This window comes from Jaculus jaculus, chromosome 9 (genome assembly GCF_020740685.1).
Source record: "Jaculus jaculus isolate mJacJac1 chromosome 9, mJacJac1.mat.Y.cur, whole genome shotgun sequence".
Classification (NCBI taxonomy): Eukaryota; Metazoa; Chordata; class Mammalia; order Rodentia; family Dipodidae; genus Jaculus; species Jaculus jaculus.
This window is the reverse complement of record NC_059110.1, coordinates 14,096,536-14,115,781: the sequence shown is the minus strand read 5'-3', so window position 1 is coordinate 14,115,781 and position 19,246 is coordinate 14,096,536. Positions and strand designations below refer to the sequence as shown.

General features: G+C 40.1%; 1 protein-coding gene across 6 annotated transcripts in view; it reads right to left on the bottom strand.

The window, feature by feature from the left end:
- Positions 1 to 19,246, bottom strand: part of Syne1 (spectrin repeat containing nuclear envelope protein 1) — a 290,715-nt gene that overhangs the window by 93,051 nt on the left and 178,418 nt on the right. For all 6 annotated transcript variants that reach the window (XM_045158726.1, XM_045158729.1, XM_045158728.1 and 3 more), the window contains exons 69-76: positions 18,521 to 18,717; positions 16,111 to 16,243; positions 14,894 to 15,076; positions 13,383 to 13,532; positions 12,359 to 12,535; positions 11,811 to 11,966; positions 5,922 to 6,077; positions 2,805 to 2,975 (exon numbers count right to left, since the gene is read on the bottom strand). In XM_045158726.1, the coding sequence (XP_045014661.1) occupies positions 2,805 to 2,975; positions 5,922 to 6,077; positions 11,811 to 11,966; positions 12,359 to 12,535; positions 13,383 to 13,532; positions 14,894 to 15,076; positions 16,111 to 16,243; positions 18,521 to 18,717 (1,323 nt within the window). The remainder of the gene's footprint in view (positions 1 to 2,804; positions 2,976 to 5,921; positions 6,078 to 11,810; positions 11,967 to 12,358; positions 12,536 to 13,382; positions 13,533 to 14,893; positions 15,077 to 16,110; positions 16,244 to 18,520; positions 18,718 to 19,246) is intronic.

Below are 19,246 nucleotides of genomic sequence, written 5' to 3'. Positions count from 1 at the left end.
TTAACATGGGGTCCTCTTGCTCAGGACAAAGGAGAAAACTATGGCAGTAGTACATGTGTATTCTGTGACATCTTGGTTATCTCTGATGCTCAAATTCAAAACCTAGGTCTCCATGTTACTAAAAACATAGAGGAGTTCTCAAACTCCTGACAGTTACTTCTGTAGATCATAACTTTTCTGACTACCATCTCTATTTTCTCGTTTAAAAATCTTTAAAAATATTTTTAAAAACTTAATCATTTTTATTTATTTGTAAGTAAAGACAAAGAGAAAAGAGACACTAACTGACAGACAGACAGACACATACAGAGAGAGAGAGAGAGAATACATGCACCAGGACCTATATGTACTGTAAATGCATGCCCCACTTTGTGCATCTGGCATTATGTGCTTAGAAATTGAACCTGGATTGCTAGGAATTGCAGGCAAGTGCCTTAACCACTGAGTCATCTCTCTAGCCCATAAAATTTAATTTTTAACTGGCAGAAATTAATTGTATATATTTGTAAGATACAGTGTAAGATTTTAATATACGTTTACATTGTAGGATGATTAAATTAAGCTAACTAACATTATTATCTCATCCAACAGTTTTTTTTTCTTTTCTCTAAAGCCATTGAGCTCATACAAATAAAGTAGAATGGTGGTTGCGTTAGGTGGAGGAAGGAGGTGGATCAAAAAGTGGGAGATGCTGACCAAAGGGTAGTTTCAGCTAGATAGAGGGAATGAATTAGCCCTAGTGATTTACAGCACAGAATAGTGAACAAAATTAATAATACAGTTCATGTTTTAAAGTTCTTTAATGTAAAGAATATTCATTGTAAATGTTTGTCAGAATCTTCCAACCATGACCAGCATGGGATCTAAAAGAACCTTTAGTGTGTGCAGTGTCAAAATTAAGAAGACTGGAACAGGGCTGCAGAGATGGCTTAGCAGTTCAGATGCTTGCCTGCCAAGCCCTATTCTCCAGGACCCACGTAAGCCAGACACACAAGATGATGCAAGCAAGCAAGGTTGCACTGCACACTAGGTGGAGTTTGGTTACAGTGGCTGGAGGCTCTGGAGTGCCAATTCTCCCTCTCTTCCTCCCACCCATCACATTAGAAAAGGCCAGTCTGTTGGGCTTGTCTCAAAATAAAATAATAAAATAAAATAAAATAAAATATAAATAGAGGAGGCTGGAACATGAGAGTCACGAGTCCCAGGCTACCTTGAGTTACAAACAAGACTCTGTATCATTTCTGCCCTCTCTGCAAATGATGTTTTCCTGGAAATATTGCTGAAGTGATGTTCTCGGTCCAAAAACATAAAAATATTCAAGGAAAAGTCTCTTAATCCCTTCTTGTATTCACACAGACTGTAAGTATTATGCACAAAATTGTTACATTGAAAGATATCTCTAATTTACTCAAAATGATAAACTGTGGTTTTAAATATACTCTGCTCGATGTGAGCTTGAGTCTTGGTATCTATAACAACTATTTACATTTCAAAGAAATTATATTTGCACATTTCATCCTTCCTCTTTCCCCTATCTCCCAACCAAACCAATATTCCCTTAAGAAAGTCTGCCCATGTAAGCCACTGACTGGTAAGTCACACATGCTCTGGAAAATAGCCCCCAACCCATGGTCATGCAAAAAAAAAAAAAAATCATTAAACTCAGTGGGTCACAAAAGAATAAAAATAAAAAGGACTTCAAATGAGACGTGGGACAAGTTAGAACGAAGAAAGGGTTCAGTAGGTGGGGAAGGGGGCAAGATAAGATAATGCAAGGTGAACATTATCAAAATACATTCCATACATGTATAAATTGTCAATAAATAAATACATTTTAAAAAGTAAGTGTGCCAGAAGGGCAGTGACATATCAACCCTGATAATGAAGCCGGGGACCTGGAGCAGATGTCAGAAAGCACACGCTGGCCTCCCGCTGGCTATTCATCCCTGTGGACCTGCCTTACCCAGCCCTTGGTCCCGTGTATTTTGACCATGAAGGAGAGCAACAGGAAAACATGGCACAGTGGCCCGGGTGTGCAAGGAGGTAGGGAAGGCATCTCGGGGGTATGACCTGAGAGGAACGAAGATGCTGTGAGTGGTTAATTCTGGATGCAGACAGTGGTCTCAGGGACAAGGAAAGCAGAAGATCACGGAAAAGAGGCTCGTGCGGACACTCTGCTCCTAGGATCACAGTTAAGGGAAGAAATCTTAATGGCTAAAATGTTTACCACCTTGGCTATTGTTCTCTTTGCTTCCATTTTGGTCCCCGAGAATGTGTTTTGAGAAGCAGAATGAAAAGAGAAAGGGGAAGATATGGAAAACAGTGAAAATGGGGCAAGAAACTCGACTTGGGTCCACAATAAACCATAATGTACAAATGTGGGCAATTTACATATGTAACAAGAAGTAAAAAACTCATTTAGTTATAGGCTAAGCAGGGGATATTAAGTTACAGTACAATTCAGCAGGTCACATTAATTTTAAATCCTCTTAAGTGCTGGAGAGATGGCTTAGTGGTTAAAGCGCTTGCCTGTAAGGCCTAAGGACACCGGTTCAATTCCTCAGAACCCACATAAAGCCAGATGCACAAGGTGGTGCATGTGTCTGGAGTTTGCTTGCAGTGGCTAAAGGCCCTGATGTGCCCATATTCTCTCTCTCAAATAAATATATAAAATATTTAAATATGCTTAAAATAATTAAATGTAAAAAAAATGACAATATTTTAAGACAGTGTTTCTAGTAATTAATTTTTCAGTTTTATCCAATTTGAAAGAATGCTAAGGAAGCTTTAAACATATTTCTTACCTGCAGATTGTCTACCTGAACTTGCACAGCTTCTGAAGAGCCAGTCAGTAGGCGGAATCGGGACAGAGAATATCTGGCCTCCATAAGGTGGCTGTTTAACTCATCAAAAGCCGTTTTGTGATTGGTCCATTGGTCAAGCACCGATTTAAGTCTTATCTTTAATTGCCCAACCTTTTGAAAAGAAGACCATAACATAATTACATATTATTAGAAGGATGGGATATGTTCACTTGGTGGGGGGGAAAAAACAAGATGTACTTGTACATATTTCATGAGAATTTCAGGGTCTATAAGAAAACCTAAGCAATAATAACCACAACCCCATAGATTAGGAAAGGGAAATTTATTCTTCTTACACTGTTGGGTATTCTATTGGATATACTTAAAAGATGATTAATAGGTATATATTTTTGGCAGGTGTATGTGTGTCTGGTGTGTGTGTGTGTGTATACATACATACATACATACATACATACATACATACATATATATATATATTTTTATATATATATATATATATATATATATATATATATATATATATATATATATATAAAATCTAGGTTCCACATATGAGAGGAAACATGATAACTGTCTTTATTTTTCTGAATCTGGATTAATTAGCTTAATACAATAATCTCTAGCTTCACCCATTTTCTGACAAATGACACAATTCATTCTTTACGGCTGCACACAACCCCATTCTGGACATACATGCACCACATCTCATTTTGCCATTCATCTGCCGATGGACACCTTGGTTGGTTCCATAACTTGGCATCTGTGAATGGTGCCATGATGAACAATGATGGGGATGAGTGCCTGTGCCCCTGACTTAGATTCCTGAGACGAAGCAATCATGAACGTGAATTCTCTTCTCTGCACCAGAAAAACGTTGTACGTCAGACTATACCATTTAAAAGGATACCTACTTTGGTTGTCTGGGTGTCAGACTTCTAATCTAAATGTCATCTTTTGAACATGGGCTGAGTACATCCAGACGTAAGGAAAAAGACATCATAATCTGTATTCTCTGATTTTCTTTTGAGCATAAAAGAAAAATGCTCATATGAATTGTGGCAACATCTGTTAAGGCAGAGGACAAGAAAGTGCTGACTCATACCCCAGGGGAGAAGGTGACGTCCATGGGTGCAGGAGGCACCTACCAGGGCGCATCCTAGGAAGGCATGAGATAGATGTGAAAGTAACAAAAGGAGGTCAATGAGAATTTTTTAAAAGCCCATTTCTTTTTGGGGGGACAATTTTTTTTTCATGAGGCAACATTTACACAAAAGAACGACTTAACTGATAACTGTTTGGTTAGTTGTTTCTAGGTCTTTGTGAGGATTTATGAAACCGCATCAAGTAAAGTAAATTGAAGGCCAGGTCGGGCAAGAGAGGACAGCTGGGTGTAAAGAAAGCAAGGGCAGCAGGGGCTGTTTGCTGGGCAGAATCGGTGCCAGCCACTCAGCCTGTCTTGTGCCTCAGCTCCCTCATCTGTAAGGCATGGCACATAAATTGGCATGCAACACAGGAATTGCCAGGGATCACTGGGAGGTCACTCTGCATGGAGTAGGGTCTGTTGTGGGATGGCATCCTTCTTACTGGGGGATTCAACACTTTGCTCAGTGCATGTGTCAGCCACTGTCTTGGTGCTGTGATAAAACATCTGACAAGAGGCAGCTGAAGTATGGAAAGGGTTAATTCTGGCCCATTGCACCATGGCAGGAAAGGTATGGCATTGGTAGCACGAAGCTGGTTGGTCACATTACAGCCACAGCCAGGAAGCAGAGTGACTGGAAAGTTATAAAACCCCCAGGTCTGCCCTCAGTGACCAACTTTCTCTACTACCTTCCCAAACAGCACCACCAGATGGGGACTGGCTCAAACACATGGGCCTATGAAGGAAATTTCCAATTCAAATTACAGCAATGGGGGCTGGAGAGATGGCTCTGCGGTTATCAAACCCTTCTACCCGGGTTCGATTCACCAGTGCCCATGTAAAGCCAGATGCACAAAGTGGCATATGCTTCTGGAGTTTGCTTGCAGTGGCAAGAGACCCTGGTGTGCCCATTCTCTTTCTGTCTTTCTCTGCTTGCAAATAAACAGATAAATAAATAAAATATTTTTAAAATCACAGCAATAGATTATCAAGCATTTTCACAGAGATGGCATTATAGTAGGAGAAATTTAAACCCACAAGGGAATAATGCAGCATGTCAGGAGGGAGAGATCGGGCAGTCATAATAGTTGCTAAGTGAAGGGACTATCTGTTGGGTTCAAGGAAGAGTGTGACTGGAGCAAATGAGTCTGTGTGACAAAGGAGAGAAACGGAGAGAGAGAAACTGGGAGGTCAAATCATCACCCAGCTTTGACTACATTCTGCACAAGACAAGAAGCTATTAGAGAGTTTTTCAACAGAGGTTATGGTATGATCTGACACTTGATTCCAACTGCCTCATCAGATTGCTTATGAGGTCATCAACATACTCCAAGGAAGAGTTGACGGACACTGAGAGCCAGGTGTTAGATGCAGAGTTTGGGCTGCTGGTTGTATTCTCATCTATTCTGAGAGTTTATTTGCCAACACTTTCAGAGGATCTAGGTGTGGATAGGAGAGAAGGAGAGGAGAGGGGAGAAACTCTGTAGGTTTCTGCCCAAGCAATTGATATAGCTGTTATTAGCGGAGATGACAGTAGGATTTGTGAGGAAACAGTAGAAACTGGTTTTGTCGTGAAAGTTTGAAATGTTTGTTGGCCATGAAAGAATATTTCCAGCAGTTGGGTTTCCTGGTCTGTCTCTATTCAAAGTTTTGTACAAAAATAAAGGCTGTATATAGTCATGGAAGAATCATTTGTCCATACATTGTATCTATATAACTATGGGAATGGACACAATTGAAAGAATAATATTTATAATTTAATTATAATTAAAAAAATAATATTTATAATAATTTTCTATAGGTAACAACCAGAAACTAAAATAGGTTAATGAAACAGACTTAACAATACAAAGAAGTGTAAGTAGATTTGATAATCATGTACTCAGCTACTTTAAACAAACCAAACACTTAAATTTCAACTGGAGCAAAAGCCGGGTCTCTGGGAGCCAACTTACCATGTGGTCTAGATTTGCCCAGGCCTGGTTGAGCTCCCGCTGTGTGATCTTAACAGTGCCAGTGACTTCTTCTTTCTTGCTCTGAATCAAAGCAAGTCCATTCTGCTCAATTTTCTCTACTTCTTTTTCTTTTGCTTTAATCAAATCTTCCAGATCCTGAAAGATTTTAAAAAAATAATCATTTAAAATTGTCCTATTATAGAACCTGGGGTGTACTGAAATTGAGCCATTATAGTTTTATGTACTAAACCAAAAAGATTACTATTCTCAAAAGAAGGTCTCTATAGCAATACTTCTTCCTACATTTAAATATATATATTTTTAAAATGCTCTCATTATCCATGGGACATTAGTATAACCTACAAAAACATAAAATTTGATCATCTTCCTGAGTAAGAAATGTCATAAAATATTTTTTTTCCAAAAAGTTGGAAGGAAAGAAATACATGTCCTAATTATGGTATGATTATATTCTTAAATTCATATAAATCAATGCTGAAAAAGTTAATCAGCACAGCTCATGGAAGAAAATGTGATCAGAAGTGCCTGAGATTGAGACACATTTTTGCTGCTACTGAACTCTGTCACTCTGGGTAAGTGAAAAGCTTCCATGAGGAAATGGAAAATTGGGAGAAAATTTGTATTACTGTCCATACCTTTAAAAAAAAATTCCCTGATTTGGTGTGACTCAGAAAGCTTACAGGTTTTTTTTTTGTTGTTGTTGTTTTCATCATTCTCTTTGGAGGGTACATTTGTAACTGTTAGAAGGAAATGTTCAAGAAAGAAAGAGGAAATGAGAAAAGTGTCGGAAGCCTATCCTTCCCATACCTTGTACTCTCAAGTTCTTTGTGAATGGCACCAGAGCACGGTGACGCTCACGGGGAATGCTGTCAACAGTTTATAGATAGGCGAGGAGCAAATCAAGCCATCCGGCCTGCTGGTGGCTGGGGGTGGAGCGGACTACAGAAGGTGAGCGTTACAGTGCGGGGCTAGAAGTGAGCCGGTGAATGCGAGACTGGGGAGCTGTGACTCCTGTGTCAGGGGATACGACACACCAGGGATTAAGACATGGCCACATGCTCATTCTACGAAGCACATCCCTGGAGTGAACATAGATTTGAAGGCCCTTGAGGATTAAAAGGGAGAAAAAGCCGGGCGTCGTGGCGCACACCTTTAATCCCAGCACTCCGGAGGCAGAGGTAGGAGGATCGCCATGAGTTCAAGGCCACCCTAAGGCTCCACAGTGAATTCCAGGTCAGCCTGGGCTGGAGTGAGACCCTACCTCGAAAAACAAACAAACAAACAAACAAATAAATAAATGAAATAAAAAGAAAATAAAAGAGAAAAAGTTCAAAATTGTTTACATGTGGATAATACTAACTGTGTAAGAAAGGGGTTTTTTTTTTAACCTTTTCTTATGGTTCATATATGAACAATATTGGAATTGAGTATCTGTTAATAAGGGACTTGTGAGGAGGCCAGTTTTCACTAAATGAATTACAAACTTTATGCCTCTTTTTAAATGGTGATTATTGTTTTTGTTCTTCATGTTTCATTTCTTTTTATTTAATTTATAAGATGTGGGTAATCATTCATTTTCTATGTATTCCAAAGGGGATAAAATTAAGATAAAGATATATAAAGTATATTTTAAACTGTCAAAGCCAGTCATGGTGGTGAGCGCCTTTAATCCCAGCACCCAGAAGGCAGAAGTAGGAAGATCGCCATGAGTTCAAGGCCATCCTGAGACTACATAGTGAATTCCAGGTCAGCCTGAGCTAGAGTGAGACCCTACCTCAAAAAACCAAACACCTAGCCAAAAGTAAAATATTATATTCAACAATTAGTAGTTTTCTAAGCTTCAGTACAACTTGATTTGTTTTCTTTTTCTCTTGAATTATCATGAGGTTATTTTTTTTCTCAGTCTGTTAATTAGATATTCATTCATTTAGAAGCTTGAGCAATTTCTTTTTTTTTTTTTTCTGTATTGTTCTCTCGTTTCTGCTTTGTAATTCTTCCAATACTATGACAACTTTGATTGTCACCAGAGAAGGAATCTAATGACAATAGGAGGAACAATTGTTTGACTCATACAGATATCATAACTAACTTTACCATTTAAAACTTCTATGTATTTCCCTAAGAAATATAGAACAAAGCATCACAGTCCTAATTTATATTTAATAAGCAATGGTTTTAACTAGCATATATTGAGTTATGTGTTACTAGTAACTGAGACCCACAAACCATCTTTCTGTGTGACTCTAACATGTAACTATTCAGTTTAAGCTCATCCTAACTAACCCACTGGGGTCTACTTTTTTCCAGTGGGTTATATTAAATGGTAAGTCTATTTACTAGAAATGCATTCCCCAAAATTCCTTTATCTGTATTTTATCAAAAGACTACCCCAGAGAGGAAAGAGAATTGAGATATATTTTTTTACAAAATCAAGGTATGCTTTCCTTTCCTTTCAATAATAATTGAAAAGTGATTCTGTTGCTGATCAACAAGGGGAAAGGCCAAACCTAACATTTTCATAACAATAATTCACTCTTAATTTGGATTAACTCATAAATATCATTTTTTATGCTGCTTCAAGTCAATAAATCACCTCTAAAACAGACTGGAAAGAGATTCAAGATCCTTAAAACAGAACCCAAAGCTTTAGTTCAGTCACTGATTTAAGAACGCTGGCTTGAATTTCACACTTTAGTCCAAAGGAGTAATTTCTCAAAAATGACAATAAATTTCATCTAGGTTTGTACTGTTGCCAACTGGGACCCACCAGTTAGGATAGTGTGATTTATATGTGATGTCCCTAAATAATTGTGTGGGCTACTTTCTGGTTTTTTTGTTTGTCCTCCAGCCCAAAGAAATGACTTTTCATTTTCAAATCACGACTTGGCATTAATCTAGAGTTTTTTAAACCAGAGTGCAAGCTTTTGCTCCTGACAATGCATGAAGTGATCCTTTGGGAGAGTGAACCCTATGTCCCAAGAGTATTAAATGTGGCCAAACTTCTGCAAAATTGTCCAGATCCTACTATGGCTCTCACTATATTACAAAAAATGAAGCCATTCATAGGAAATGAGAGAAAATGGAAAATGGCAGAACCAAAGGACATTAAAGAGAAAACAAAAAATTAGTAAGTGGGGGAAGAAAGGTGGATGGAAAAGGAATGAAAGAGAAGCAATGTCAACGTAGCATTGTGATCTTTCAACTGCAAAGCAACCCATTGCGGCAAACGTGCCGGTCCTTTCGGATGCTGACATTTAGGGTTGCTTTTGAAAACGAGTGGAAAAAAAAAATTAACTTGACAACTCAACAAAAGTATTGCTTTTCATCCTTACAAGTAAATGTTTGAGATTCTGGCCTTATTCATAGATTTTAAAATTTATGGCCGAAGTTGGAAGTATCACTGGCCACCAGAAGGCTAGAAAACCAATGAGACGAGTCAATTCGCATCTTCTAGTCTTCAAGATTTTACACGCTCATCTTCAGATGGGAGGCATATTTTTTAAAAAATAATATGATTATTTAATAGTATTTCTCACCAGGCATGGTGGTGCATTCCTGTAATGCAAGTACTTGGGAGGTGAAAGTAGGAGGGATGTGGGATTCAAGGCCACAGTGAATTCAAGGACAACCTGAGTTATGAGATTCTGTTTTATTTTAGGTGGCTTCAAAACTGCAGCTGCCCTTTGGGGAGCACAGCCCTTCAGCCACACGCTCATACTTTTCTGAGCCAAAAGGCTTTGAAGAAGTGCTCAAGGGCAAGCTTCCTTGTTAAGTGTGTGCCAGACACAAAGTGAGCTGCTTTAAAGGGAGGCACTTGGCCCAAGTCCTTTCTAGTTTTGTAATCTAAAATGGAGACAACACGATCCAGGCAAGGAGCTTTTCTGTAGAAAGCTTTCACAGTGGAGCCTTCTGTGGCTCTGCAGAAGAGTCATGGTGCACATCAGAGGTGAGCTTGGCTGCTTCTGGAGAGGAGACACGGCGGATCTGAACCCATTGTACAGAGTCATTTTAAAGCAATCAGTAGCACAGTCAACAGAACTGCTCACATTTCTTTTGTGTGCTTGAAAGTTCCAGACAGAGTACTGACTATGGGCTCCTGTCACTGGTAAGAACTCGGAGCTGACCACCCTGTCTAATCTCTGGATTCTTTCTCGTTCATTTATTTATTTTCAAAGTAGGGTCTCACTGTAGCCCTGGCTGACCTGGAATTCACTACAGAGTCTCAGGGTGGCCCCCAACTCACGGCGATCCTCCTACCTCTGCCTCCCGAGTGCTGAAATGAAAGGCAAGCGCCACCACACCTGGCTTAAACTCTGGATTCTTTTTGTAAAATCTATTTTTATTTATTATTAATTTGAGAGAGAGAGAGAGAGAATGGGCACTCCAGGGCCTCTAGCCACTGCAAACAAACTCCAGGCACGTGCGCCCCCTTGTGCATGTGGCTTGCATGGGTCCTGGAGAATCAAACCCGGATCCTTTGGCTTTGCAGGCAAGTGCTTTAACCACTAAGCCATCTCTCCCGCTCCTCTGAATTCTATGACAACCAAGAACAAGCTTCTGAGCAGAAAGAATAGGGAAGGGCTCTGTCACCTGTAGAGCTTTCATCTTTGAGTGGAACAGGACTTGAGCCCAGCTCTAAAGCTTAGCCTTCCTCCTCACAGGAAGCACAGAGACACAGAAAGGACAGTGAGATGAAGTATGAGGCAAATCTTGAAGGTGAGGTTAGGTCACAGTGTGGGCAACTAGTTGACAATATAAAAAAATAAATTAAGAACACTAACAAGCCAGCAGACACTTTATATCATCATTTGAATAAAAATGTATTTTTTTGTTCATTTTTATTTATTTATTTGACAGCGACAGACAGAGAGAAGAAGAGGCAGAGTGAGGGAGAGAGAGAGAGAGAGAATGGGCGCGCCAGGGCATCTAGCCTCTGCAAACGAACTCCAGATGCGTGCGCCCCCTTGTGCATCTGGCTAATGTGGGTCCTGGGGAATCGAGCCTCGAACCAGGGGTCTTTAGGCTTCACAGGCAAGCGCATAACCACTAAGCCATCTCTCCAGCCCTGAATAAAAATGTATTTTAAAGATAATTGAGGAAATATTGTGGGTTGAGCATACTATAGTATTAAGGAATCACTGTTAGTTTTTGTCACAAGGCATGGTTACACAAGAAAATATTTGTCAGGTATGTGTATAAATTACATGGGAGCAAAATGATATGTTGTTTGGGATGGGCACTGGCATTCTTAAGAAAACAAAGCAGGAATTCAGGCCAATGTAGCCGAGAGTTAATTATTAAATCTGATGACCAATAGATGGGATTTAATTGTTTATATCTAATTAGGTGTATATTTCAGCTATTCTATAAGGTCAAAAATTTCAAAACAAGAAAAAGCTTTATTTGAGAAGTAAGAAAAAAGCAAAAAAACCCAAAATTAACATAGTATGTTGGTACCTCACTAAGGAGACTAAAGTAGGAGGATTCCAGGTTCAAGGCCAGCCTTGGCTACATAGTAAGATCCTCTCTGTAAAATAAATTTTAAAAAAATCAAAGGAAATACTCTATCAGCTCATATAATACAAGAAGTGTGTTGCAAAAGGCAACTAAAAAAAATATTTAACTCACCAGGAACGGTAACATATAGGCCTTTAATCCCAGCACTTGGGAGGCAAAGGTAGGAGAATCAATATGAGTTCCAGGAGAGCCTGGGACCACATAGTGAGTTCCAGGTCACCCTGAACTGGAGTGAGACCCTACCTCAAAATAATAGCAACAACAAATATTTAACTCATGATTCTTGGAACCGGTGAACGCCCTTAGTGCACGCCATTATGAGGGTGCGTGTGGAAACCATGGACAAGTTACCTGACAGTCCTTCAGTGCATTCTGAACAGAAGCCTGATCCCCAATCTGATGTTGCTGCTTCAGCCTCTTTTCCTGGGTTTCCAACCACGTCTTTAGACACTGGACATTATTTTCATAGTCTGACCAAGACTCCAACAAACCTTCCAACAACCGGATCTGAGCACACATAAAAAAGATAAAATCTGCAATCTTATTTTAAAATCAATTCATTTCACCTTCTAATGACCCAGCACTATTTATAATACAGTCCATTGCATTTATAAATTAACAAAATACATTTTGCCAAATGCCAGCGATGGCTATGATGGGTGAGCAAGAAAGGACTGCAATCATCCTAAAGCAGTGTCGAGAGGAATTAAGAAGTGGCTTTCAAAAAACCAGAAACAACACAAAATGTACAGAGTAGAGGCTGCATCAGAAAGACACCAGGACTGCGGAGACGTGGAGCTGGCCACCGCCAGCACCGTCCTGCGTCTTGTACAGCCACACAACTGGTGAAACGCTTTCTCCTAACACAGCACGTGCCTGTTTCCAGTCACGTGGCTTACCTTCTCAGACACTAGGCCTTGCAGGAGCTGCCAACTTCGATTCATCGTCCCAAGCTGCTCTGCGAAATCCGTCTTGTCGCTGCGCTTGCTCTCCACGTCTTGACTGCTGATTTGTAGAACGGACTGGTTCACAAAATCAGCAGTCAGCTGCTTACAGTTCAGGTCGATCTTGAAACCCTAAGAGGGAGATGAGAAAATAAGAAAACAGGGCTGCACGTATAAAATATCTTAGTATTTTTCCAGGAGATGGAAAAGGGACTATTATCACACCCATGATTTCATCCAAGTGATACGGTCTGTGTTTTGTCACATGATCTATCACTTTCAGAACCTGAATATATATATACATATATGTGTATATACATATGTATAAGTATAAACATATATATATATGTATGTATGTTTATAAAGTTACATGTAGATGCTATATAGGTATAATAGGTAAAACTGGGTCAATTATGTAACCTTACAATAAAATATTTGTAAATTATAATAATTTTATAATCTTTATGTTTTTTTCAAAAATAAAAATATTCAAAATCACGTTTAATGGTGGACAAGTTTTCTATGCCCATGATTAGGGATTTAGTTTATCTGGTCACTGTGGGCAGAGTGTATAGATTCTAAGACCAGGTCTGAGCTTTTGAGCTCTTTCATATAAAATAGTTAAATATAATTAAAATTAAAAACAAAAAGTAAGGCTGGAAAGATATCTCAGTGAGTAAAGCTGGCTGCAGAAGGCCTGAGTTCAGAGCTTCTGAACCTGTGTAAAATGTGTAACCCCAGCACCAGGGAGGAAGAGAGATGGAACCACCGGGATTCAGTGGCTAGCTGAGCAGCGTCAGTGAACTCTTGTTCAGTGAGACACTCAGTCTCAAAGGATAAGGCCCACAAAGCCAATGTCTGGCCTTCGTATGCACATGCACACATGTGCCCATACAGTTCCGCCCATAAACATGTGTGTACGTGTGTATTCACATCATATACACATGAAAAATAAGCAAACCCAAAAAGTGTTGGTTACCTTATACTTCTGGAGATACTCGTGAATGGCCGTGTAACCTACGGCATTTCTTATGCCTTCATCATCTTCTTGGATGACACTTTCCATTAGTGAAATCCAGCTCATGACCTCAGAGATGGCATGGCGGGAAGGCAGCTTATCCATCTGGAGCTGTCCAAGGGCAGACAGAGGAGTCCCAGGTTTAAAAATTCAAATTTCCCTTCTGCTAACACAGAACCCTGCACTGATTCAAAGATGAAGAAAACCAGCACCTCTTGATGTTACCATTTAGATCTTAGAAGCTTGAAACATCAGGTGAACCCTGAATCATGCCAGCCACTTTATTTCCACTTGACACCCAATACTGTAAACAGTGTATAAATATTTATTAACTAATTAATCAAAACACCAGCAAGAAGAAAAAATATTATTTTATAGCTATGTTTATGAGTTTTAAAAAGTTAACTACAAAACGTTCAACAGATGCATTTTATCAATCATCTTGTAAAATCTCTGTGTATTATGACTTAGGAATTTTAAAAGGAGGGAAAAAAAAATACCACACTACAGGCTATCACTTTCTAGAATTTTTGGCACTAGGATATTAATTCCTAAGAACATAGCCAATTTCCTGAGTTTTTAAGATATACTTCGAATTCTCAGTTTCACTTTTCATGTCACACAGGCATGACTATGCTTATTATAATTATTTAGAAGAACAGAAACAGTTATCTAAATTTTTTCAGTGCTAAAAATGCCAAGTGTGATGACCCAAATGCCAAGTGTGCGTGCATCAGTTTGAAGGCTGAAACAGGAAGATTTCTCCAAGGTTGATGGTACCCTGGGCTCAAAAGTGAATGAATAGATGAGTGAATGAGTGAGTTAATAATTATTTATAGAATAAATTCTGTGTGCTAAAAGGGAGAGATAAACATGGGATTACTCCTTCCTTCTAGCAGTGCATAGTAAACAGTCTACATGTCTGACCCACAGAGAGGAACGTTAAAGACAGAAACAATGAAATGATCGAGCATTTAAAGAGAGCTGGACATATTTACAAGTGACAGGAATATAACCACATGCTGAACAGTGGCATTTATTCAATGTCAGACCCTAATGTAATGGTGGTCCCACGAGATTATTATGTAGCCTTAAGGACGTTGTAGCCACCTCAGTTTGTGTAAGTACACACTGTCATGACACTGATGAAATGCGCCAGTGACATACTTCTCAGACTACATTTGTGCTCTAAAGGATTCCTGACTCTACCATTAAAGGCCAGTTGCTCTCTTGGACATTAAAATGATATATCTCACATATGTTATAAAATTTAAAGATTCATAACTTTATTAATTTTCCCTCACTTTACCCATAAAAAAAAACAACAGTTTACATGAGTTCGAAGATTTCAACAACCTTACTGTCCCGCATGATGCTCTGAGCAGAAATGTTGAGTGGGGCTTGGTAACATGAATCCTCTTTCAAAATGCAGTATAGTGGCTGAGAGAAGGTCCACACCCTCAACTCCATACCTGGTGGAGCTTCTCCTGCACAGCTGGAATGTTCGTCAGTAGGTCTGTCCACTGGCCATCCATGCGGGACAGCTCGGCGCGCAGGGCAGCTGTGTCCACTTTCTTTAACCGAAGGAGCTGATTTCCGGTGCTCATAACTGAAGATTTCAGGGAAGACTTTGCGTCTACTTCTTTGGAAAACTCCTGGAAGAAGCAGCAGTAGTGTTCAGGTTAGGATTAACTAGTTGAACCTTTCATTTAAGGACAGGGGACCAACTTCATGCAGTTTCCTCCTCATCTTGAAAGGAGTTACGTGGAGTTCTGTGGAGAAAGGTGAAGATAGTACAATTTTGCCCTTGAATGAAAGCCAACAGTTACCTGAAAGATACCTGAGAGAATTCTGAACCCAGTTCATTTGCATAAGTGCTGTACATATGTTAAAAATACTCTTAGCCGGGCGTGGTGGCGCACGCCTTTAATCCCAGCACTCGGGAGGCAGAGGTAGGAGGATCGCCGTCAATTCAAGGCCACCCTGAGACTACAGAGTTAATTCCAGGTCAGCCTGGACCAGAGTGAGACCCTACCTCGACAAAAAAACAAAAAAACTCTTAACTCATTTGCATAAGTACTGGTCACACTATGTTAACACCCTTAACTCATGAGTTCTCCACAACTTGGTTTATTCAAATATGTGTTGATAGCTGACTTCTTTGTTTTTAACATTTTCTTATGTTTCATTTATTTTTATTTATTTATTAAAGAGAGAGAAAGAGAGAGGGAGAGAGAGAGGGAATGGGCATGCCAGGGCCTCTAGCCATTGCACACAAACTCCAGACACATGAGCCACCACGTTCATCTGGTTTACATGGGACCTGGAGAATCAAACCTGGGTCCTTAGGCTTTGCAGGCAAGCACGTTAACCACTAAGCCATCTCGCCAGCCCAGACATCTTTTTTTAATGTTGAATTTTTATTTATTTACTTATTTGACAGAGAGAAAGAGAGAGAGAATGGGCATGCCAGGTTCTCTAGCCCCTGAAAATGAACTCAAGATGCATGCACCACTCTATATATCTGGCTTATGAGGGTCCCGGGAAATTGAATCTGGGTCCTTTGGCTTTGCAGCAAGCACCTTCACTGGTAAGTCATCTCTCCAGCCCTGAAAGCCAACTTCTTCAATTTATGGGCTGGGCCCCAGAAAACAAGACGGAACCCAATACTTTAGATTGCCAGACTTACCAGGAAAGCATTTAGATGATCACGGACCATTTCCAGTTCCTGTGGGACAGTCACCGACTGCTGAGTCCAAAATTCCAGCCTATCTTTGGCAGACTGGAGCCAGTGATTTAGAGCTGAGGATTCACTTTGATACCTGCAAACATATTACCAAGTCTTCTATGTAAATGTGCAAATCCATGTTTACCGCTCACTTGTGGTGACTGGTGGTCTGAATGAAATGTCCTCCCTATAGGCTCATGTGTTTTGAATGCTTGGCCCCAAGCCCATGGCAATGTAGGGACGTGTAGGAAGGTGTGTGGTTATGGGGCAAACTGAGACTTATTAGTCCTACTCCCTTCGTCAGTGATACCCAGCTCACTCAGACTACATTCCTGCTGCTGTGGCAAGATGTGGTACCCTGGTTGTCTTTTCTGCTATGATGAAACTGCCCCTCAAAACTCGAAGCCAAAATAAATCCTTTTCTCACATAAACTACTACTGGCTGGGTGTTTTGTCCCAGCAACAAGAAGGTCTGCTACACTTGGGTTACTTTACAATGCTAACAGTTAAAACGAGATCCAGAACGTTCAGAAGAAAACTGCATGAGGATGATGCCCTGAAATGGTTTTCTCTTAATATTTATACTGTGATTAAGTCTGTCCTGGGTTTTAGCTTTCTCATCTCTAAGCTGAAAATAAGAGTATCATCCTTGGGGCTGGAGGGATGGCTTAGTGGTTAAGGCATTTGCCTGGAAAGCCAAAGGACCCAGGTTGGATACCCCAGGATCCACATAAGGCAGATGTACAGTCTGGAGTCCATTTGCAGTGGCTGGAGGCCCTGGCACTCCCATTCTCTCTGTCTGTCTGTCTGTCTGTCTGTCTCTCTCTCTGATTCTCTTAAGTAAATAAATAAATAAAACTTTAAAAAGAGAGTATCATCCTCTTCCTTCATAGTGATGCTATTGAGAAGTATTAGGCGATGTTTATAAAAAGCTACCTAAAGCAAAGGTGGCATAGAAACAACATTTCATTTCATAAAAATCAAGTATCCAACTCCCCTCCATACTTCCTGCTATGATTTCAATGTGAAATATTTCTCACAGGCTCCTGTGTTGAAGGTTTGCTGCCCAAAAGGTGAAGCTATTTAGTGAGTTGACATAAACCTGGAAAAATTTGAGGCACAGCCTATCTAGAGGACAGAGGAGGTGGTTGTGGAGAGGCGCCTTTGATGGGTCCCATGTCCTTGGCCTTTTCCTGCCTGTCTCTCTGCTTCCAGGCAGCATGAAATGAGCAGCCTCCTCTGCCATCGGCTCCTGCCACCTTGGTTGATTGGCATGTGTGGTATGTGTGTGCATGTGAACCATGTGTGGTACGATGTGTGTGCTGTGTGGGTGTGTAGCGTATGCATGTGCACCCTGCGGTGAGGCCACAGGAACACACTGGGAATGTTTGCTGTTGCTCTTCCATATTGTTTCTTTAGGAAGGAGTCTCTCTCTGAACCTGGAGCTGCCATTTCCAGTCAGACTGGCTGACCAGAAAGCCCCGCGGGCCAGGGGCTACAGCTATATGTGACTACACCTAGATTTTTACATGGACGCTGGGGATTGAACTCAGCAACTCTCAGGCCCTCACACTTGCTCAGCCAGTGCTTTTATCCACCAAGCCCATCATACCACCTTATTATTCTGTTCTGTCTCAGGGCCTGCGGCAGTTTGAATGTGATCATTCGAATGGATGGCCCCATAGACTCAGGTGGTTTTATTATTAAAATCGAGCTTGTAACCTGAGCCCCTAGCAGACAGATACCTGCTACAGGAGGCATGTCCTTGGGGACTTGGCCGAGTGCAGCCCTACTGGACACGTTCAGAGCAGTTTGAGCTCTGGCTGCTTTTTGTTTTGTTTTTGCTTTCCTGGCTGTTTCGTGATGTCTCTCTGCTTGGATCTATGGAAATGAGCCAGCAGGTTTGACCATTGATGGTGCACTCTTGGAATTCGTAATCCTTTCTTCCTATAAGCTGCTTTTGGTTGGGAGTTTGTAAGTAACGTGAAGCTGACTACAATAGGACTCAAAACAATAGATTCAGTTGGCCTTGGACTGAAACCACAGATTTGTGAACAAAATTAAATATTTCATAACTCACACATTTTCCCTACCCCTGACTCAACATTTTCTCTTCTGTGACTCCTAAGTCTTTGCCAAAACCACTCAGGTATAGACATGAGGCAGGAGGGAAGGAGGGAAGGCTCAAAAAAGATAAACTGAATTTCCCCCTGCCCACTTTTAGTTTTGCATTTGAATGATTCTGTGAGAATGCAGCTGGCAGTCTTTGACTGTCTTTATGCCATTTTCCTTTTTCAAGTCCAGCATGCACTAGTCATATTACTGAACTATCTCATTTATTTAAAATTATGCAACATGCCCACCCCATTACCTGGTCCAGTGTTTCAGAATGGTTTCCAGCCTGTGAAGTTCCTTGGACACTTTGTCAGTATTATTGAACCAGCGCTCCCCAAGCTGGTTTAGCTGACTTTCAAGACCTGAGCAGCTGATGGACATCAGAAGTCGTTTTCCGTCATCTAATACTTGATATAATTTAGGCTGGTGCTCATTAAGGCTGGATTTTAAGTGCTAAAAGGATTGACAATATTGTGTTAAAAGTTTGGCCATTGCATTTTTTTTTTTTTTTGTCTTTGACAATTATAATTCCTAGGATGCTCACAATGTTCTTATTAACTATTATCCAAACAGAAGCCATCTTCATTAAGTTTGAATGCTTGAAAATGCATTTATCAAAGCCCCACTGTTCTCCTTTGTGGGGGCTGCAGGCAGCAATCCTGACTTGCATTATTTATAATGGTTAAATATGAGTACTTCAAGAATACTGTGACATAAACACAAACTACAGGGCATGCTTAGAGGAGGTTTTTTAAAGCACTCATTAATTTAAAAAACACTTGTCTATCATCTATTATATATATCATGTATCTATCATGTAACTATTATCTGTCATATTTCTGTTATGTATCATGTACATATCAAGTATCAGTTATCATCTGTCATTTATTTATATCTCTCATCTATTATTGATCTATCATCTATCTCTTTGCCATCTATTATCTATCTACCTGTCATGTATCTAATATCTACCCATTGTTCT